The sequence below is a fragment of the Ctenopharyngodon idella genome, chromosome 9 (genome assembly GCF_019924925.1).
Source record: "Ctenopharyngodon idella isolate HZGC_01 chromosome 9, HZGC01, whole genome shotgun sequence".
Lineage (NCBI taxonomy): Eukaryota > Metazoa > Chordata > Actinopteri > Cypriniformes > Xenocyprididae > Ctenopharyngodon > Ctenopharyngodon idella.
The window spans coordinates 22,179,242-22,203,161 of NC_067228.1; the positions used below are offsets into that span (position 1 = coordinate 22,179,242).

At 38.5% G+C, this 23,920-nt stretch overlaps 1 protein-coding gene and 1 long non-coding RNA gene across 2 annotated transcripts in view; one reads left to right on the forward strand and one right to left on the reverse strand.

The window, feature by feature from the left end:
- LOC127518259 (uncharacterized) overlaps positions 1–12,720 on the reverse strand; it is a 49,416-nt gene extending 36,696 nt beyond the window's left edge. Inside the window, exons 1-2 of the long non-coding RNA XR_007931512.1 lie at positions 12,258–12,720; positions 7,006–7,213 (exon numbers count right to left, since the gene is read on the reverse strand). This is a non-coding gene — a long non-coding RNA (uncharacterized LOC127518259). The remainder of the gene's footprint in view (positions 1–7,005; positions 7,214–12,257) is intronic.
- Positions 12,721–20,422: 7,702 nt separating this feature from the next.
- cdk5r2b (cyclin-dependent kinase 5, regulatory subunit 2b (p39)) lies at positions 20,423–22,925 on the forward strand. The gene has a single exon (XM_051904643.1). The coding sequence runs from the start codon at positions 21,100–21,102 to the stop codon at positions 22,018–22,020; it is 921 nt and encodes a 306-aa protein (XP_051760603.1). The 5' UTR covers positions 20,423–21,099; the 3' UTR covers positions 22,021–22,925.
- The last annotated feature ends 995 nt before the right edge of the window (positions 22,926–23,920 follow it).

The window sequence follows — 23,920 nt, forward strand, 5'->3', positions numbered from 1 at the left end:
TAAATGATGACAAATTTTTGGGTGAACTATCCCTTTAAGCAAACTTTAAGTGACTTCATACCACAGGTAATCAACTTAGTATTGTGTTTGGCATGTTTCCTTGACAGTAAGCAAGCAATTATAGTCTACTGTAAAACGCTCTGAGGATTACTCTGCCTCTTTTCCAAGTCACTGTACTGCGAGCTGCCTCCATCAGTAAACAGGAGATAATTACCCTGAGCCTGTGCTTAGTGCTTCAACCAGCTAGAACAAAACTGTTTTTCACCTGTACAGCCAGACAGTAGCAGGGGTTTCTGCTGTCCTACATATTCTGCCATCACCTCTTAAAGGTGCACTCACTATTTTTTCATTAAAAAAAAAAAACTTTACACATAATGAACATAACTTTGAAAATGATGTACACTCACATGAGATGAAGAATCCAGTCATATCAGTAGTCTAGTAGAAACGGTTTTACTTTACATGGAGCGGGTCACCTCATGAGAGCAGCCATTTTGAAATCACATGACTTGCTGAATACGACTTGCTTTATCTGAGTAATCCACCTGTTTTTGGACATTTTCACTAGGGGAATGAATAAGGAATTGGCTGATTGCAAACAGTACATTTTCTATGTAATAAAAACTTGCTTTAGCGTGATGCTGCATCCACACAAATAGGTGTCAGTATAAGCCCAAGACAATCACCATTTCAGCCAACAACCTAAAGAGATAGTTCACCCTTTACTCACCTTAATATCATTCAAATTCAATGCACATACATATGCACATCGAATATGGCAGATGAAAGCTCAAACGTGTGTGTGTTACGTGCAATAACCAATAAAGTTTGTTCTCGCGCATCATGCAGGTATACATTTGCGCTTCCGTTGACCATATTTGATGTGCTTTAGGTATGTGCACTGATTAATGTTTATTATATATTATATATGTTTATCATATAAAGCAAAGTCTTTCTTCAGAAGATGCTTGATGAACAAAATAAAAAACGCTCAATAAACGAAAGTCTTATAACTTATGGAACGTTATGAGGTGAGCAATTGATGAGAAAATACTGATTAAAAAAATTTATATTTAAGAAAATAATATAAATACCTGGATCACCTATGATCACCTCCAGGTATGATTTTAAACAAAGCTGCTTAATATCCCAACAGAAATATATTGCAGATATTATACACACCTGGATCTCCATGACAACCACAATAATCACAGCATACAGCTGGTCATAACTATGTGCCAAAAGATATATAAGTGTCCCTATAACTTTTAGGTGTGTAAATGTAAGTGTGGAGAGTTTGATATACCATAACCATGTAACCTCAGCAAGGTGACGTATTTGGGATTCCCCAAAGTCGTCCTGTCATCAGGTATAATTTCCTTTACCTCGCCTCACCTTCTTCAAGGTTAATACACTACTGTAAACATATACCAGGGTAGGAGAAATACCATCAGCGGTTAGGGCAAAAGAGAATAGAAAAACACAAGCTCTATGAATCACATAGGACAAGCACAATGACATCTGGCAGGCAGGTGGGTTTCAGCATCACTGGAGGGCTCTCACAGCAGAGCTTTAGGAAGTGCTCCCTCTACAGGACAAAATAAGCATTACATCTCTTTATCTGTGCTTTGGAAACAGTTGGCCTAATAGAAGAAACTACATCACTAGCTGACTCTCCATTAAATAGTGGATGTACATTATATAAATATATATTTTGCTTAAAAACAAGAGCTTCACAGAAACCCTAGAGGCACAAAGCATGCTACTGATATCGTGCCAAAGACTGGCAACGTTTTTTGCATTCTGGTGCCTTCAGAAACCGCAAAAACAAACTATTTAAGCTCATCACCTCTGATTGGTCCAATTTTCTGCAGCAGAATCTGATGATATGCGTGTCTCTGTGCTATTTTATGCAGCTGTATTTTCCTTCTGGGCATCTCCAATTATTGCTGCTTCATAATGATAGTACTGGCTGCCAACCAAGCATGGCATAAAATGGCATGGAGTTATGAAAATACGGAAAACAATCAAATAACGTGAAAGAGTCAAGTAATTCTCAGTGGGGCAAAATGCTGCATTACCCTTGACCCATTTTTCATAGTTCAGCCCAGCACAAAAATAATCAACATCTGGAGCATCTGCGTGTATTTTAACGACATGTATCATTCCAAATTTTTGGTCTGGAACAGATAGGCTTGGTAACTCATTGGAAAGTTCAATGTAAGCATAAACACATGAAACCATATGGCCCAACGAGGTACCTAACCCTCTCCGTAGTCCAAAAGGTTACCTTTGTTCCCGTCAGCAACGGCAACCATCCCAACGGCAACACTCTCCCAAATAAATGTCCATTTTCCCAGTGCCCACCAGAGAGCGTGTCCTCTGCTTGGTTCTCCCAGGACAGATTTATGTTCGCCTTTAGTGCTCTCAGCAGCTGTGGGAATGTAGCACTCTTGGCTAAGCAGGTTGTGTTAATGATTAGTATGTTTATGGGGCTACAGGCAGACTCTCCCAGAGACGGTGACACCAGATGCAGCTCCAGCCAGCAGGCAGACAATGCTGCTGGACAGAGATAGATGAGTCTAGCAGGCTCTCGCTGAGATGCTCATATTGCCTTACAGTGACCAGAGGCCATTTTATGGGCTAACACTGGCACATACTGCTGCCCTCCAAAGATTGCAACAATGTCTTATAGAGTAATTTCGGTGTCAACGTAATCACAGGAATGTAGATTTTAAGGAGCTGACAGAACGCTATCTATAATCATGGCCAAAAGTAGTGGCAGTGACAAATTTTGTGTTTCGCAAAGTTTGCTGCTTTAGTTGTTGTGGCGCTGATTCACATGGTTTTTTTTAGATTATTGTGCAGAGTGCTCAGATGCATTTTAAATAATTGCAAAAAGCTCTGCACAGTGAGATCTTGTCTTACTGTGAAAATGTTACTACAGTCAACAGGTGTGTGGTCTCGCGGTTCTGACGAATCTTCTAGTGTGTGCATTCAGAGGATTATAATGTTAAAAATGGATGAGTCGCGTTGGAGCCTGCACAATCCCAAATCGTAAATATCGAACATGTTTGATATTTACCATTTGGGATTGTGCAGGCTCCAACGCAATCAGGAGCAGTAAAATAATCGTAATGACACCACACAATTGAGGATTTTTTTGCGAGAAGCCTCAAATCGGGCCGCACCCCCCAAAACATTGGGGGCTGCAAATCAAGCCCAAAATCGGGCTTAAAATCTTTAAGTGTGTGGCTAGCCTTACTGGCCAAAAAAATGAACTTTATCACAAAAACCCAAATGTCACTGGTTTTTGGTCCTGGCGCAAAATGACCAGCTAACATAATTTCACTAATCATATTATCATCACATGGGAAAGTGTGAACAAGTACTAGTCAGGTGAAATCACTCTATCACTCTGATTGGATTATAAAAGAAGACTGATTGCTATAAAAGGAAGGAAGAAGTGCTTCCAATCATTGTGTTCTTGTGTTATCAATGGTTAAATCCAAAGACATGCAACCATCTTCGCTTTGCATCAAAATGGCCTCACATGCAAGAAAAATGCAGCAAAGAATATTGCACCTGAAAGAACCATTTATTCATCAATAACTTCAAAGAGAGAGGTTCAACTGCAGTGAAGAAGGCTTCAGGAAGTCCCAGAGTGTCCAGCAAGCGACAGGACCGTCTCCTCCTGAGGAGTCAGATATGGAATTGTGTCACCACTATTGCAGAGCTTGCTCAGTATCGGCAGCAGGTGGGTGTGAGTGCATCTGCACGCACAATGAGGCCAAGAATTTTGGACAACGGCCTGGTGTCAAGAAGGGCAAAGAAGCCTTCTCTCTCTAAGAAAAAACATCAAGGACAGTCTGAAATTCTGCAGTAAGTACAAGGATTGGACAGCAGAAGACTGGTGCAAAGGTATTTTCTCTGATGAAGCCCCCTTCAACTGTTTGGGACATCTGGAAAATTGATTGTCTGGAGAAGGAACGGTGAACGCTACCATGAGTACTGTGTTGTGCCAACAGTGAAGAGACAATCCATGTGTGGGGTTGCTTTTCATCCAAGGGAGTGGGCTCTCTCACAATTCTGCCCAAAAACACTGCCCTGAATAAAGAATAATATCAAAACGACCTGTAAAAGCAACTTTTCCCATCGACCCAGGAGCAATTTGGTGATGATCTGTGCATTTTCCAGCATGATGGAGCACTATGTCACAAGGCAAGAGTGATAATGAAGTGGCTCAGAGATCATTACATTGAAATTTTGGATCTGTGCAAATTTCCTGGATCTTAAACCCATAGAGAACCTGTGGTCAATCCTCAAAAGGCGAGTGAACAAGAAGAAGTCCGCAAACTGTGATTAACTCTGAGCACTAATAAGGAAAGAATGGATTGCCAACTGTCAGGATTTGGCCCAGAATCTGATATCCAGCATGCCAGAGTGAATTGCAGAGGTTATGAAGAAGAAGAGTCAACATTGTAAATACTGACTCTTTGCATATCTTGAATGTTTTTTTTTTTTTTTTTTTTTTTTTTACCAATAAAAGCCTTTAAAACTTACTAAATGCTTATCATTGTTTTCCAGTATACCATACATAGGACAATCGGTTTGGAGAATGGATGGATTGTTGTCATTTATATATTTTTTACAGTGGTTATAGTTTTTGGGCCACTTTAGTTATTTCAACTTAAACATCATGACAACAAACCACACATTGCAGAGCATACATGACAACATTACCAAAAAAGTTTAGCTTAAAGTTGTCAGGCCTTATGCAGGATTCCTCTCTGCATTTCTGTCTAGTTCAGACACAAGTCTAAGTAGCCAAGGAACAGCTCCTGTCTAATATTTATAATGAGCTTAGGCAAAGTTTGGCCCAAAGATGAACCAGGATCATCCCTCCCCATGACAATTTGGCTTTTGACATTTCTGTCTCTCACTATCAAGTGGTTGAGTCCACAGAGACATCTGCCCACCACCGAGGAGAGCATGTCTGACCACAGGGAAATCTGTTTCATATGACTGAGATAAAGCCTCTTGGGCCGCATTTACATTACATGGTTCAAGTGACCCAATTCCAATTTTTTCCTCCCATATGGCACAGATCGGATATGACCCACAAATGTATCAGCAGGAAAGAAGCACATGGATTTCAATATTCTCTGATCAGTTTCAGGCCTCGTTCATATGTGGAAATAAATCTGATATGAATCGTATACGTGCATGTAAGTGGACAGATCAGATATTCCCTTGTCAATGCGAGTCGTACGTCATTGAAAAAGCAACAGTGGCGAATGACGTCCACTCAGACTCAGGTGGACACCAACTGCGATCACATGACTCTTTTCAATGCCCAGGCTGCAACCAAGGGCTCTCCTCTTTTTTTTCTCCACGTTAAAATGCCAATGTTTTGCTGACCTTTAAAGATGGTGCAGAAAGCAAAAGCTTGTATAATTTCGTCTGCGTCCATTGCAAATCACACTGTTTTTTCTTTCTTTTCGTCCTAAGATTTTCCGGGTCAGTATGTCTACTTTGGGTTGTTTCACCAAGTGCATAGTGTAAATGCAGACATCGGATATGGGTCACTTTTAAAAGATGTAAGCTAGGCGTCAAAAAAAAAAAAACCTGATATAGTCAACAAATCGGAATTGGGCATCAAGACCTGCAATGATATAAATGCGCCTATAGAGAATATGCTCAACTTAAACTCTAAATGACTGAAAAAATAAAAATGTTATTCAATTTTATTGGTATTCAGTATTATTTTATTCAATATTATTGGTTTAGATCCAGTATTATCTTAGTATATTATGTAACATTAGTATACTTATATACTATTATAGTGTTTATTAACATTTTGAAGTATAGCTTCTAATTATATATTTTCATGTTTTTTATTTTATATTTTCATGTTTTTTTATTTTATTTTATTTTACTTTAATTTTATTTTAATTTCAGTTTTAGTTCAACTTAAACATACTTTATTTCAGTTCTTTATTTAGTTTAACTTTTTCCGTCTAATATTTATTTTTGCTTCATTTCAATTAACCAAAATAATTTTTTATACTTTTAGTTGTAGCACTGATTAAATCATGTTTTTTTTTTTTGTCTATAGCAATCGCAAGTTTGAGATCTTGCCATAATGCTGCACTTAATCAATATCAGTCTTCTCTTTCAAATTTGAAATTTCCGAGGAAAGATGAGGCTGTTTTTCAACTACTGCCAAGATACAAAAGGTTAAAGGTCCTAGAACAAATCTCCATTAATGATGTTTTGCTTTGATATGCGTGTGGAGACATTTTATGAATCACTTTGTTCTTGCCCTTCGTTTCTGATGTAATAATAAACCTTCCCTAATGACATTATCACACTCACATTCAAATAAACACCTTAATGTGGACCAAAACACACTAAACAGTACAAGAGTCTCTTGCAGAGCTTCTTCAGCAAACCAACAGATTCTTTATCTCACAAAACCATCATCAGAAGTTATTCTCTCAGCCAAAGCATTTTTAGACTTCAGCATGAGGAGCAGTGAACCAAACAATGCTAAGTCAAAGCTGTTTACTATCTCTTTGCGTGTTGGAATTATAACAATGCATTTTCAAGTTAAATTGGCTTGATTGCAGTTTCTGATAGCAATCAGGTCTGCCATACCACTAGCTGCATGTCTGGTATTTGTTTTATTGTGTTTGAAGTCTGATGAGCTCCCAAATAGAGAGAAAACGACCAGTGAAAGGATCGACGGGGAAAGCACTTCTCAAACTGGACACACACTCACAACGTTGCACATTGAGAAGGGTCCCATCCCAGGTGTGGATGCTAGGACTGCTCTCAAACATTCAAACCACTGTCAAAAACCAGACCTTTATTGATCCATAGAAGCCCCCCTCAGGCCCAGCTGGAATGGTCACTGTGTTTTTTCTCTAAACAAATATATTTGGAAATGTTCTGTCACTGTTTATGGGAATGTGTGCGCGAGGCGAATGTTTGAACGGATACCGTGGAAACAGGCGATGTTTGGAGCTGATAGTCTCTCCCCTTTAATTGCGGAAAATGGGTTTCAGATGTGCGTCGCCCGCTGATCACTTTCGGCCCGGGCTCCCTCGTCATGTCTTATAAAACCACTTCAAGGAGTGCCTGATGGGGGGATGATACCAGGGCTGGGACGGAGGCCTCAGCAGCTGCCTAAATACTCCTCTGGGTCCCACTGAAATAACAACAGCCACATTAGCAGTAGCTGAGAGCTCCATCACCACATTTTTCAAATTTGAAAACAATTACTCTCCATTTACACATAATGAGAACAGATGCTGAAATTATTGGCTTTATTTAATATTGTACACTTGACATGGATTATATTTTGGCCTATACTGAGCTGCTATTCATGAATCTTGGATGAATCATTCTTGCGGGCAAAAGGGTGGCGGTTAAATTAAGAAATGTCATTTTATGTGAGCATAGAGACTCAATTATAGGGCTATGAAGCAGGTTTATGCCCGTGTTGTGTGTACTGCCTTCTGATATGGGAGCCTGTGTTGCCCTCTGTTGGAGAATCATTAAAGGGATAGTTCACCTAAAAATGAAAATTCTGTCATCATTTACTCCTCCTCAAGTTGTTCCAAACCTGTATAAATTTCTTTGTTCTCCTGTACACAAAGGAGGATATTTGGAAGAATGTTTTTAACCAAGCAGATCTTGCCCCCCATTGACTATCATAGTATTTTTTTTCCCCCCCTGCTATGGTAGTCAATGGGGGGCGAGATCTGTTTGGTTACAAACATTCTTCCAAATATCTTCCTTTGTGTTCAGCAGAACAAAAAATGTATACAGGTTTGGAACAACTTGAGGGGGAAACAGAATTTTCATTTTTAGGTGAACTATCCCTTTAAGAATGCTAACCATGCTAAAGAGCGAGTGTTTTTTTTTTTGTCAATACACAAGCTGTTTTTAGTATTTACTTTTCAGAGCCTTATTTCATTCACTATACTGGCTGTTTTATGACCGTATCATGTAGCTGCTCCATTCTAGCTGCTTTAAAGATGCTTAATGAAAATGTTTACAAGGTTGCAATTTCTCTGCTTTAATGCACTGTATAAATTGTAAAATGATATATAAACTGTATAAAGAGCCTCTATTCTCAGCTTTTAGAGAGGAGAGCGCTAGCCTCTTTCTCATAAACCGAAGTCACATGCGAGTTAGGGGCTGTGTTTTTAATGCGGTCTAACGATTTCTCTTTGTTTATCACGCCATTAAAGCTTGGCAGCAGGTGGATTCTGGAAACTGGCCTCCTGACACACAATCTCCATTTCCCAGAAGGAAAGCAGAAAAAGGCCTCATCGCTTCCAAGGGGTACACATCTCTGTGGTTTTTTTCTCTTTAATTTGACAAGTCATAGTGTTGCAGTATGGCAGGCTCAGGTGACATCATCACCCAGCGTGCAACGGGCCGCTGTTAGTGCTTTTCAACATGTGCTGTTGATTTTGGACCAGGTGTCTAAAGTACTTTGCGGACCAGGGAACGAGCCTTGCCTCTGTGGCAGTGAGAGAACCCAGCGTGAGGCCAGAAACGAATTAGAGGTCGGTTCCACCACCTGACGACAGGAATGCAGGAATCTTGTTGATCTGAAGAAATGATAAGTGGTGTGTTCAGTGTACTTTAAGACTGCACTGATGTCTTAAAATGGGTAACACTTTACAATAAGATTCACCCAAAACTAAATTTCGTCATAATTTACTCACCCTCATGTCATCCCAGACCTGTACTACTTTCTTTATTCTATGGAAAAGATATTGTGAAAAATGTTTTTGCCCATAATAAAAGTCAATGGGGTCCAAAACAGCACTGGACCCCTTTGACTTTCAAAAAAAAAAAAAAAAAATAGTCAAACATTGATAATTGTCAAAATTCAAAATATCTTCTTTGGTGTTCCACAAAATAAAGTCTTACAGGATTGGAACAACTTGTGAGTGGGTAAATGACAGATTTTACATTTTTTTTGTGTGTCAATTATTCTTTTAAATAATTTATACAATGTGAAATGTTAAAAATGTATTAGTATATAATATATAAATTAACATTAACCTAAATGCAATTAAATAAAAATGTATTATAGTTTACATTTATATTATATGCAATTAGCCGAACTTTAGAGTGCTGTTTTGATTTACTTAAGTAGGACTAAATAACATATATGTAATTTCATAATTATTATTACTTGTATTGTCTTTCTTGCTGAATGTACTGACAAGCATTTATGGTAAACCAAACTATACCTTAATTTTATTTCTATTTAAACTTTTCTGTTATTTAAATGCAACATTGAATAACACACTACAGTTACAATTATAATTGAGTACATGTACTTTAATATGTTAGTCAGCACATAAAAATCAATGTATTTCTTTAAAACATGACAAAAGATTATTGAAACAATGATCTAAAATGTTCTTTAAAGTAAATAATTTGACATTACAAAGTGCACTCTTTAAAAAATTTACTTATTTGTAACAAACAGTCATAAAACTCTACTCTCTTTAAAGATCAATGTTTATATGCGAGTAAAACCCTAAATTAAATCTGTTCATCATAACAACTGATCAAGTCTCTTCAGAAAATCTGGACTAAACCACTTGATTCATTTGGAATAGTTTTCCGATCTCTTTATGAACTTTTTGAGGCATCAGTTGTGAAAGCAGTCAATGGAAGGAAATCTGACAGCTTTCGGCCATCAAAAAGATCTTAATTTGTGTTCTGAAGATGAACGAAGGTCTTACGGGTGTGGAACAACATGAGGGTGAGTAATTAATGACAGAATTTTCATTTTAGGGTGAACTAACCCTTTAAGTAAACTAAAGGCGTTTCATTTTTATTGATAATATATCTGCAGTTATTTAAAAATACATTTATTTAAAAATATAATTTTAGGATGTGAAGTACACTAAGTGCACATTCAATACAATTAAGCACACTTCTTTTTCACAAGGCAAGCAGACTAGATTATTTCATTTCGTTTCAGTCATTGATGCTTTTATCCAAAGCAATTTACAGGATACAGATTACACATTCAATCCCTTTGGAGTAACTTGGGGTCAAGTGTTTTACTCTAAGGGATTATTAGTTTATGTATGTGGTTTGAACTTGCAAACGTCCAGTTAGCAGCCCAGGTATTTAACCAATAATCTGCACCACCCACTATTGCACTATTTTAAATCGAGGGCATTCAATAACATCTTTCCATTTCCTTTACGTTAAATTAGTTGCATCAGAACGCTATCACAATTCCTTGCTGAAGACCTACTTCTGGACACACGTGGTTGTGCTTCATGTGCGTTCCATGTCAATCTGGTACTTCAAACGTGCTGATAAATGGGCCTGGGGCGCAGGAATCTGCTCACTGTGTCTCTCACCCTCACTTTGTCATTCACTGGTGTCATAAAAGACCACAGGACACCAAGTGATGATCTTATAAACGTATTTATACATTTGCCCTGAAATGAAGCGTTGAACATTTCTCCGGCTGATCGGACGTCCGAGTGAGTTTCCCAGCCCTGGGAGAGGAAGATTCTAGGGTTTATTTTGGGAAGCTAGTGAGAGGTGGGACAATGACAACAGGAGTTGTGTGTAATGGATTTATCACAGAGGTTTGGCCTTTCATGAGCCGCATTACTTTGATTGAATCAAGGATCCATCTGTTGATTCTGGCAGTGGCACAGCATTCAGCATGACCCTGTCCCCAAACACAATGGCCCATGCTGTCTAGTGATTTATAGCACTCAACGCTTGCCATAAACAGACAACGATGCCATCTGCTGGTGAAACCCAATTTTACTCCAGTAAGAGTGACCGCATACTCCAACTCTCTCTCTCTCTCTCTCTCTCTCTCATATATATATATATATATATATATATATATATATATATACACACACTAGTGAAAAGTGCAAAGCAGAATTTTGGAACAAGCCCAAAATAGAAAAATTCTGTTATATTTAAAAGTCATAAAAATGGTTAATAATAATAATAATAATAATAAAGAGACAGATTAATAATAATAATAATAATAATAATGTTTCAAACATTACCCTATTATTTTTATTTATAATAAAAACTTTTAAATTCATTAAAATGGCTATATTCTTAACAGTTATTAAACCTTCATTAGCAACAGTAACCATAATTAGTAAATTATATAATGCTTAAAAGATTATTATAAGTAGTTAAAACACTCCTTTAATTTCTTAAATATTCATATTGAATGTAGATTAACTATTGATCTATATAATATATATGATTACAGAGAGTTACAAAAACAGTATATGGAAACTTCCTCAAGTCTAAATAATTTGTTAATATATATAACAATTATGCAAAAACAATAAAACTTAACTATTAGTTTGAGGATTTCTGAGCTATGAATGAGTCCTGTTCTGGCCTCACTCTACTGAGTAGATACACTATCAGTGCAGATCAGAATGAGTGATGGAAGGAAAGACCACTGTTTACATTTTAACACCCCTCTATAACCCTCTAACATCTGTTCTTGAGCTTCTTGAACTTGTTCATCCTGTGCAGCTGATATAGAGAACTTTAGAAAGAATCAAGTGAAAAATATGACTATGCTATGGTTCACGTTTCCATTGTTGGTGGTTAGATTATGAGACATGAACTTAAATACAGCACCAGCTGGGGGGTCTCACTCTGCATCACCTGCACCCAATCACCCAAAAGACCATCAGCAAGAACTCATCAGTGGGACATTGAGGCAGTTTGTTAATGTGTACTTCAACTCATTTGCACCGAGCCTATGAAAGATATATTGATTTACTGTGAGTTTAAATACACAAAATCCCACGTTATATCTCCAGAAATATTTAAGCGGTTTGCTTGGACTTCTGGAACAGTATTTGTTAACGTGAGATTCATCAACACTTTCTATTCCACTAGCGGCACCATTTGGTCATGTGCAAAATGAGCTAGGCTATAGTGACTATAGTTGTGACACATGACAAATAATATCCAAAAAGTCAATTTCTCTCTTTTGAAAGTCTTTGAAATATTAGTGTTTTACATGTTGCTTATTAATATTTAAAATATATGCACAATACATGGCTGCTTTGACTATAAATGGAGAAATATTTATTTACAATCAGATGGTGTAGTTATGGCATCTATCATCATCTTGGTAACCATATAGTAGTCAAAAATAGCATTCCAAACAATTACAAGAGTTGTGTAGGTAAACAGCTGCTTACCTCATTCGTTGTGGCGGCCCTCCTCCACTTATGTTATTATTAATAAACCGAATAAGTCCAGGGGGATAATTAAAGATCAGTTCGAGTATCAGTATTGAACCCCGCCATCCACAATAATATGACTGTAAACAACAAAATTATTTCCCTGAAGAGATGGTCTTTTGGAAAGGTCCTTTCGACGGGACAATCAAGCAATATTACACGAGATACTGGGTAACTTACATTTTAGAGACAACATTCGCAACTGTTTGTCTCTTTTTGCTCTTTTTGCCAAGAAAATAACTTAAAAGAAACGCCACAGTATCTTAAACTTTGCACGCCTCCGAGCAACACGCAGTAATTGTTCGGTTCAAAAACACTGATTCAACTCAGTGAATGATTCAATGTCTCACTCAAAGACAGTCACGTGTTTCGCTCCTTTGTGGTTTTGGCCAATTGTTTAAAACATAAATGTAGATTTTAAAAAAAATAAATAAATAAATAAATAAATGCAGATCCTTCCATCCTCTCTCATTTCAGAAGAAACTGGTGATCTTCAAATCCTTAAAACTTATGCATAACAACAAAAACTTGTGTATCTTTGTTTTTTATCTTTATCTTTATGTTCATTTATTTATATTTTAATAGCCTAGTAGTTGCTATTTGGATTTATTGGAATCAAGTTTTGTGTTTTTTGAGGCATGTTGTGTATAATGATGATGATGAACTTGTTTCAGTCCTAATTTAATCTGTGTGTTTGAACGAATCGGTTAAATGAATGATTCACTGATTCACTCATAAAGAAAGTCACTTGTCGCCACCTACTGGCATAATGATGTAACCTACAGAAAGTCCTGACAAACTAACAAACTGATACAAAACCAATAAAAATTGAAGACTGGAGCTATTGTATAAATGAACATCTTTGATAATTATAAGTTCTAGTTTCATCACATTACATTGCTCACTTTCGGTGAAGTCGGGTTGGTACCGATTTCATCTTCTTATTTTCCTGAGGCAGCAGATGCTGTCTGATGTCTTTCAGCTTTAGATAAAAACAAGCAGGCCTTTCAAGTGATAGCTGCCCAGTTAAATATAGCGTCAGGTTTGTTTGCATGACAGGACTATGTCGCGTCGCACTGTGCATGGCTTTCAAGCAGTGGGCTTTGATCAAAGGCAGGTGTGTCTGTGTTCAAGAGAGCTCGGCCAGTCATATTGAGCCTTTATTGGTATTAACCAGTGTTTGATCTTCATTCAGAACGGTAAGGTTAAACAAAGCTGGCAGCTTTTGTTTATTTGTTAAATATCAACTGCAGCATGTTCTATAGTTTTGTTCTTTCTAATAACTATTCAGCATTTTACTCACCTCAGCTGTGGCATTTGGGACAGGGCCAGTGTGGTAACCTTTAGTCGTTTAACTGTGTAAGGGTATAGTGCTTATACTGTATACCATTTTTACTTTGTGTTTTCATTCTACACTTCTAAAAATAAAGGTCCCAAAAGGGGGGTTTCTCAGTGATGCCATCGAGGAACAATTTTGGGTTCTCCAAAGAACCTTTCAGTGAGTATTTCTTAAAAGAACTTTTTTGTTTCTTATAGTGTGATGAGCATTTTATTAATCTAAAGAATTATTTTCCAGTATAAACAAACTGCAATGGAAAGGTTCATGGATTTTAAAGTCAGCATGAAACAGAAGTCGCAATCGTTTTTTCTTCCCTATTGTGACATATATCTGAGTGAAATGGCTTCTCAAACAAGAAAAAATGTAGGGAGGGACTCGATTAGGTCCATTGGGAATTGATTGGATGGTTGTGGTTTGCTAATGCTGTGATATCATGTGAGTGACAGGTTGCCAGTAAACACATCAGAGAAGAGATGTTGCTGCAAGAGGGAGCGGAAGTTATTTGATTAAAGACTATGAGGGCACATCAGGGTTGCCAAGTTTTCACAACAAAACCCGCCCAACTGCTATTCAAAACTAGCATTACAGGCCGAGTCCCCCGGTAAAGATTGCGTTCCGGGGGGTAAAATCTGCGTCTTTGGCGGGGTTTCCCTGGTAAAATGTACCTTCCAGGGGCTAAATATCATGTTATTTGGTGTCGCTTCAACCCGCAAACATGAAAAACAACCCGTGGCAACAGTGTTAAAGTAGCCCAATTCCGCGGGAAAACCACAGACTTGGCAACACTGGTGCACATGCATGCATTTAAAAAAAAATTATGTGCAGGGATAAATCATTTATAAAAAATACTGCAATATTCCATAAAAAAATGCATGGTGACTTCAAAGGTTCTTCATGGAGCTATCGAAGCTAATACAGAATCTTTATTTTTAAGAGTGTATCAGTTTGAACATTAGCACCTTTTTGCTCTGTACTGTGTGTGTGTTTCTGTTTAGTCTCTGTCTTATCGTCTCAGTGTTGTCCAGCTGCAGTATCAGTGATGTGTTGTGCCGCCCACCTGCCCCTGGCTGTGCCGCTAAGCCCTTTCTGGAGTCCTGATAGACAACCCTGTGATAAGAGCAGCAACATGATCTCTGTGTTTGCTTTTGATGTGACCCACAACAAAGAGGTGGACAGATTCTTGTGCTTTACAGGGCAAGAGAGAAATGAAACAGGTCACAGCCTATTGTGCACAATGACATAGTTGAGTTCATTGAGTTTTTCTCTTTATTTACATTGGCACAGATTGCTCATATAGTTCTTTCCCATAAATCCTTTGTTTGATACATTAAACATGTTTGATAATTAATTGTCGTAGGATTGTATTTATACTCCACACATTCAATTGTGTGAAAACTTTTAATTATTATATAATTCCATAAACTGCCATGTATTTAACACCTTCATGGTGTTTTTTCTAAGTATTTCCACCTAAATGTGGACAAATTGAATAAATGGTTGTCCTTCATATGAAGAGCTTTTCCTCTGCTAACAGCTGGGGAGGTATAGTCAGCATTTGTTCAGAGATTTTGCTGTTGGCAGCAGTGCCTCGGATGAAAGCAGGATTCTGTCATGAGTGAGAATATTAGACAGATAGGGACCCGAGGGTGTATAATTTCGCTAGCTCTTGCCTTGGGTTATTAAATATTAGCCTGAGGTGCTGAAGGGCGTTGCTGACAGGGGCTATCATCAGTTCTCTCTATCATCAGGATTTTGCACTTCTTCCAAATGCTTGCACCCCTGACACTTAGTAGATGGTGCCCTCTTCTGTCCTTGTAGTGATTAAATTAACTGAAATGTGCATTTCTGAAACTTTTAGAAAGCCAGGGTAGGCTATATATTTTTATAATTAAGGATTTATGATATGTCAGTATCATATTTGTTATGGGCCGACAATTTGAATTTTTATGTTTATTGGTATCAGCCGATACTGGATATTCAATTGTGCATGTTAATTTCCCCTATTTTGACATTTAGATTGCCTTTGCTGTCAACTCACACTTAAAGTTATTTTTTTAAAACACTGATAATGTAATTATAACACTGTTAAGTGTAATCCTAAGCAAATCTCAAAATGAATGTTCTTTTTTTTTTTTTTATTCTGTACAGTATGTTGTGCAATGTTGTGATGCTTAAATTCACTTGTAGCATTTAAAATAATGGATTTTAGTTAGTGGTTTTTTAATGTTTATTTAGAAAAAAAAAAAAAATTGTAATATTAGTGCAATCCCTTATATGTATATCAGAGAGATTGGAAAGTTAGTAACATAATTTTTTTACCTTAAATGTGCAATGAAATGGATTACGTTACTAACTTTCTGATCTCTCTGAAACATATAATCATCAAATATCCCATTTCCTTTGTTTCCCACTCATCATTGGTTACCATGGTTTTTGATTATTTACTCACACCTGTTTCCTTTTAGTTCATTACCTTGTGTATGTATTGCCCTAAGTTCATTCAGTTCATTGTCTGGTGTTGTTTGTGTTGTGTTTTTGTATTTGTAATTGTCTTGTTGGATTATAGTCTTGTTTTCGTATATTAAAGTTCTGCAATTAGATCCACCTTGCCTTGCCTTATATTCTTGCCTGATCCAGCTGTGACATAACACCAGACTGAATTCAAATATGGATCTAGCAACAGCCTTCATTGTCCTCACCCATGAGGATCTACCTTTATGATTCTGTAAGTTGGCCCAGCGCTCCTGTCTGGATAATACCACTCTGAAATCTATTTATTGGATGGGAGTGAATTATTATAGACCACTGCACTTGCCAGAGAAGGGGGATCTCACATGGCAGGAAGCCATTCTTCAGTGTTTGGAATTTGCTTTCCCTTGTTGATGTCATCACCCACGACCACCGCAGAACCAGAGCCCACGCCTACCATGGAAACGGAGCCTGAGCACACCGTAGACACAGAGCCAGAGCTAATGCCCACCACAGATCCTGAGACAAAGCCAGTGCCCGCAATGGAGCCAGAGCCTGCAGCCTCATCCATCCCGGAGACAAAGCCTGCCACTCAGTCTGATCAGGTATGTGAGCCAGTTCATACATTTGTTCCTGTGGGAGTTTTGGTGGAGCTGGGTGATAAAGTGAGTGGTCACCCACATCCTCCAGCATCAAAATTCAATTTATCTCAGTCTGGATTGGTCTATTTCCTGATGACTTCCTGCTCCCAAGCCCTTCCTCATCCGCTGGTTTTGTTGTCGAGCACCAAGTCTGTTTTGTCGCTTATGGTCCCACTCAGCCTCCCACTCCCTCCACCTCTGTCGATCTTATCCAGTTCCTCGGGCCCCACCTCCGCTGGCTCCCTTCGGCTCCTCCTTTGGTGGTTCCACTTGACTGCTCAGATCAGCCTTGGGCTTCTCGATCTGCAGCTCCGCTTTGGTGTGGTGATCCCCTTGGTGTCGTTGCTCCACCTCTGCTCGGCAACCAGTCGGCTCCACCTGGGACCGTCATCCTCACGGCTCCACTGGGCTCCCTCGTCCCTCCAGCTCCACTTCCGGGCCTTCAGCTGTGCATCGTCCCTCCACCCCTTTGGCTCCATTGGGCTCCGCCTTGGTCCTCAGTCCCACCGGCTGCGCCTCAGTCCTCTGGCACCCTGGCTCCACCTCGGCAGCTCATCACCATACTCAAGGACCTACAATGTCACCTGGTCTCTATGCCTCCTCAGCTCCTCCTAGGTCTCCAACTCTCCTGGCTCCACCGCTGGTGGTCGGACATCTGACTTCACCCTGGCTCCTCCCACTTGATTCTACTGTGGTCCTTCTTCCTGGCTGTGCTCTTGGATCCTCCCACCATCAGCTCATCTCTCCATCGTCTGCTCCATGGTGGTTTCCTCTGTTAGCCCCTCCTTGGTCACATCACTTTCCAGCTCAACGCCCTCCTCCAGAGCCCCCACCCTCCCTCCTCTGTTGGAATTTGTTATTTAGTCATGGCGAGAGGATGTGCCTTCCGGGAGGGGGGAGTAATGTCATGTTCTGTTATTGTTTCAGTTTCATTTTCATGGACATTTAGTTTGTCTTTAATTGTTTCCTGTTTCCTTTGTTCCATTTTCCCACTCATCATTAGTTACCATGGTTTTTGATTAGTTACTCACACCTTTTTCCTTTTAGTTTAATACCTTGTGTATATATTGCCCTAAGTTCAACTTCATCGTCTGGTGTTGTTTTTGTTGTGTTAGCACACTGTTACGAGTGTTTTTGCTTTTGTGAATTATCTTGCCTGATCCAGCCATGACACCCTGAATTACATGTAAATGTGAAAGGATGTTTTTTTTGTTTTTTTTACATTTTAATGTGTTTGAAAGACAAAAGCCAGTAATACATGGTTAAATGGCTCATTGAGTAATAATTCAAATAATAATTATGTGTTCATCAGAAGATGATTAGATATGCAATGTTGAGAATCATTTCTGTAAATCCAAGGACCAAATCAGTTTTCAGTGGCAGGCACATAACTAGTGGCTGGTCTGTGTGCAATTCCACAAACCTGGAAGACCTTCTGAACATTTATAAGCAGTAGGCTTTTTTTAGAAAACTAAACTTTTTTAGAAAACTGTGCACCCTTACTTCTGCTCCATTGATCCCTTACCTCTCATTTTTCACACTTGAAAAAACACACAGAATTATGCCAAAATGCCCATTTTGTTGAGTACCCTTGTAATCAATCTTAAATGTGTTAAATAAAGTCTTAAATTAACGCAAAGAGCTGTGAGAAAAAGGGATGCGTGTCAGATCCAAGTAATGTGTGTCAGGTTTAAAGTGACAGCAGCCTAATAAACCTGTTGCTGTCATTAATGTAAATCGAACAAAAGACAAAGAGAAAATCACACACTTGACTGAATAACTTTTGTATCTTTAATAAGGATTAATCTATTTTTAATTTATAATTTATGCAATGAAGACTGAGTTTTTGATAACTGTTCAATTTCTGTATCCTATGGTAGGGCAAGCAAAAATCTGAACCCATCTTACTGGGCTAATAATAATAATAAAAAAAATAAATAAAAAAATCATTAGCATTGAGTCCTGATATATTAAAGGGCATGCAGGTAATAAATGTGACATTTATTATAATGGTTATATGTGATTGTTTTAAGCTCACTTAAATTAAAAGTTATTGTTTTAAAGCCTAATAAATGTTGAAAGCTTTCAATTATAGCCTACTGTAATGTAGAATGGCTATAATTAATGGCCAAAATTAGTAATATTGGTATTGGTGAAACTGGCCTTCATTCATAAAAAAATATATTGAAAATTTTAATGTTGCGATTAAACGTGATTAACTAAAGAAAAATGTGCAATCAAATATTTATATATGAACAACACATGGTCATGCATCTGGACAGTGTCACAATTTTAAACCAATTTTGCTTTATTGTATTTGTAGACTGTTTTTTAGTAACTGACCACAAGGTGGCGAAAGACTGCAGGGAATGATTAAAAGAACACATTAGGACAGTGGCAGTAAACAGCCTTGATTTAACTGCTATATATAGTCATCTGGCTTTACTAAAGAATGTTCTGATTTTTCTGTAAATATATGACATAATTCACATATCCTTGACTCATCAAGTAGCCTACTTCATCCACAATAGTTGCCTCACAACAGTTGCTGTACAACGATGCTGATTCATATCTTAAGTAATATTGACAAACTTGGCAACTGCCGGTTCTGACTTTGAGATATGTTATTAAAACTAGATAGATGCTTAAAAATTAAAAACAGAGAGCCACTACAATTATACAGATTGTTTGTTGTTATTATTAAAGATCATTTCATTGTCCTTTAGTAGAAAAGTACTGGATTCACAGACAGGGAAGGAGAGAGAAGGGATTCTTTTCTGTTCAGACACATTGCTTTCCACAGTAACTGTGTGAGGTTGCTGCAATAGGTGAATATTCATAACACTCTCCCTGCATATTCATTAGACAGACATGCTGCTCTGACTGCAGTACTGTCAGTTCTACCATTGTGACGCTGAATTGTGGGATATTCCTCTGGGTTTCGCAGATTCCCTGTGTCCTATTTTCTAGAGTATGTTTTGTTATCGAATTATGTGCACTGGAACTTGCCATATTTTCAAAGATAATACAATTACTCATAATTGTATGAGTAATACTCATATTGAGAGTATTATCTTTACTTATTAGTAATTGTATTGTTTGTTTTCATTTTTAGACTAAAATACAATTACACATGCACTGCAAACATCTATAAGACTTTTTTTTGTATAATTCATAGGTACTTCAGAGTGTATTAAAGTGTATCTCTCCTGCCAGCTGTTATGATCAGACAGGCCTTTTTGTCATTCGGATGGGAGACCACAGATGGGAGACCAGCATGGGGCTAGCAGACAAAAACCACTACCTAAATTGCACAGGAACACATAAACAAGGTTGGGGAATTAATACATTTAAGTAACATTTGCATTTATTCTGTTGCATCATATTATAATGTAATGGCACTTACACGGCATCTGTGTATCCTGAAAAATACTAGTAAATGAATAATGTTTTGATTAGTTATAGTTAGGGTAACTATAGAGCAAATGTTAATGTTGACCGCTTTAATCCCGATTTAAGATAGACAGAGCAGCATGATCCTGGAATGAATTTGTTATTCCTTTCCTAATCTCATGGAAACTTAAAGGACTACTCATGTAACCTCCATTTCTGTCAAGAAAGAGTACTCAATTAATTTGCTTTAGTTGTTCATCAAACAATCAAAACATGTGCAGTGGGTTGGGAAAATTGTCATTTATTTATTTATATGATTTAAAAAATACTAAACATATAGTCTAGGCCAACGATTATTAAAAACAAATAATATTATTTTATTACATTGTTTTTTAAGCAATTTCTCAATGCATTCATCTTGGTTAACCTCTTGTCATTGTTTTCTAATTTATAACACATGAACTATTTCAGTGCTAAGTAGGTGAAATGGAGTAGCCAAGGAGAGAACTGTACCCTGTCTGGGAATAGCAGAACTATACTTGGCTCATGCGGTCTAAAAATTGTACCTTCTGAAGTGATAATGTGGACGCAGGCGTTTGTTTCTATTGGTGCTTTAGACTGTCATTCGTCTTCTGTAGCCCTGAGGTTGGCTAATTACACAGACACTATAGGATAATCCCGGTTAACAGAAGCTGATGTCAGATTGGTTTGGCTTACCACAAATCCCCTCTAGTTGAGGTAGGCAATGCGCGACAGGCTTGCAGTCACTACTGCAGAAGAAGTGGAGGGAGTGCGTGACTGCTCTGGAATTTCCTTTCTGATGGGCTGTCAGTTTACCTGCTAACCTGCATGTTTTACTAACCAAATGGAGCTGCACTTGATTTGATACGCTCAAGCTCTATTGCGACGTCTCCGCGCGCGCAGGGCCGCATCTTAACGTTTTTGTCGCGTTTGCGAAATGGGGACCGTGCTATCTGTATCCCCTATAGTAACTAAAGGGACCATTCTGGAAGATGAAGGAGACGAAGGCAATGGAAAAATCGAGAAAAGCCTTAAAAAGCAGTCAGTGGTCGTGTCCATGCTCACGTTTAAGCGGCTAGTGACTTCATCGGGTAAGAAAAAAAGTGCCAAGAAAGTAAATCCGAATCCTCCTCCGCTGCCAGAGAGCAGCAACGGCCAGGTCGGGCATCTGAACCAGGAGAACTTCAGGAAATCGCAACAATCGACCAACACCGAGCGGAAAACGAAAAATGGACCTCTTGCGGTGCCCATCCCCACGGTTCCATCACATCTAGCTCAGGATAATGACCAGCTCACTCCAGTAGCGAAGCAACTGGTGTCGGTTCAGAAGCAGCCCAGCAGCCGGTCGCTTCTCTCGCCAAGGCGCGTTATCGTCCAGGCCTCCACCGGGGAGCTGCTACGTTGCCTAGGTGAATTCGTGTGCAAACGGTGCTGCAAAGTTAAGGAACTAACCTCAAATGAGGTCATTCTTTGGTTCCGCAACGTGGACAGGACTCTGCTGCTGCAGGGCTGGCAGGACCACGGGTTCATCACGCCTGCTAACCTCGTGTTCGTCTATCTGCTCGTTAGGGAAACTGTAACCAATGATGTTGACAATCCACGTGAACTCCACGGGACCTTTCTGACCTGCCTCTATCTGGCGTATTCCTACATCGGAAACGAGATCTCGTACCCTCTCAAGCCCTTCATGGTCGACACCAACGCGGACGTGTTCTGGGAACGTTCGTTAGATGTCATCGATAAACTGAGCGGTAAAATGCTGCAGATTAACATGGACCCGCACTTTTTCACAGAGGTTTTCCAAGACTTGAAAAACGAAGGAGACTATAAGAAGGATGGAAGCGAACTGGACCGCTAAATGTGATCAAAATCTGAGCCGATATGAATTACTACTGATTTATTGGGTGTAATTGTAATTTGAGTTACTGTTGCGTTGCACCACGAGCCGATTTATCAATATTTATGACAGTGTTTTGCTGGCTTTGTTTTAACAGTATTAAGTAGCCCCGGTGTAGTGATTTATACTAGCCAACATGGCTTCACCGGTGCAAAATGCATGTCGTATAGATTTGTATCTGTTGATGTGATTCACATTCTTACATAAAAAAGGAAAGTACAAATTAACGTTTATTCTATATAATTGTCCTTCTCAGCTGTCATTACTATGTTATCTGGGTCACTATCCTCCTGAGACCCAAAGAAAAGTTTATTTTTTTAGGCTAAGCATTACTTTTGTTTTACGTAAGTGTTTGGAGTATAATAAACATAATATTCATATTTACAGTTCTACAATTTATGTTATATATTGGCCACATTATTAAAGATTTGGACCTTGCTATGTCAAGGCTTAAAATGTATCTTTCAAAACATTACAGTGGACAAGTGGCTGGGTCTCAGGAGGATAAAGCTACATTTGAAGAGATGTGAATGGAACTATCCAAGGTGCTGACCTGACTTATATGTGCTCATGTTGCTCTATTGACTGACGCCTGTCTCCAGCCATTCTGGATGTGAAACTTGAAAGCGTTTTCTCTTCACTGAGATGTTCTATGTGCCAATCCATGTGTGATCATAGGAAAATGTGTTTTTTATTCACAATGGTTTGAGAAAAATGGGCAGATCTTGCATTGAGATTATTTTATATTTTGACATGATCTTGCTTGAATGAAATAAAATCCAGTCTAACTGGTTTTGTTGATCAATAATGCATGCATCGAGCTCATTGTTGGACTGACCACGTGCCATTTGACTAAATATCCAACGCTATCTCACGACCAATTCGTACGTATTTTACGAGGTGGCTAATTCGTACAAATTCGTACGACCTCACTGGTATACGATTTGTCTAAACCCCAGTGATGGGTAGGTTTAGGGGCGGGGTTAGGGGTAGGCCATTACGAATTCATGGTACGCTTTAACAAAAAAACGTACGAATTTGCAATCTCGTAAAATACGTACGAATTGCCGTGTAAACTCATAGTTTACATTTAAGCTTTGTACTCTAACTTTGGGACAAGGCATCTCTCCACCATCTCTACAGTGTGTACTAAAACTCGAAATCTCTTACATTTGTAATTTCTTTTCGTATGAAAACTAACAGGCTACAAGATTTATTTTTTCTAAGTATGATTTAAGTATTGGTTATTTTAGCATTTTTAATAATTTCCCTTTAATTCCTAATAATAGTTTTAGAAAAAGGAAAGAGGAGGGGGGTTTGTATTAATTATTAGTCTACAATTAATTTACAGATGGATAAATCGTGTCTATGACTTCACTCCAGTCTTTATTTTCTGTTGGACTTTTTGATCATCAGCCAATCCCGTTCATCTGAAAGCAAGAATGAGCGAGTCTCGCGGAATTGTGAATAAAACACTGGACATGAATGATCTTCGAGTTCATTGGCCAGAATTTGCTGCAGTCTGTGAGAGGGGTTTCTCTGGGTCAGCGGAATACATGTGAACTGGGGCTTCGTCTCTTCAGTCGGTCTCTATAGTAACCGCAGGATCGCTCATTCACAGCACTGCAGATCCTCACGCGCTTTGTCTTTAAGCAGCGCGTGGCCACATGCACACTACGTCAAGAAGGCTATGTCCTCAAGTAGTTTTCGAGTAGGAAATTAGCTCGCAATCAACACATGTCCCAGTTTTGGAACTATTTTTAAAGCTTCTGTTGTAAGCAACATGAGGCCACCTCAAGCTTCCATATTTTTGCAGTTCCCAGGCCTTTAAGTATAGGTCTATATTTAAAGGGTTAGTTCA

Bases quoted from the DNA above. Each gene is read 5' to 3' on its own strand.
- cdk5r2b (XM_051904643.1), top strand. From the start codon at position 21,100: ATGGGGACCGTGCTATCTGTATCCCCTATAGTAACTAAAGGGACCATT.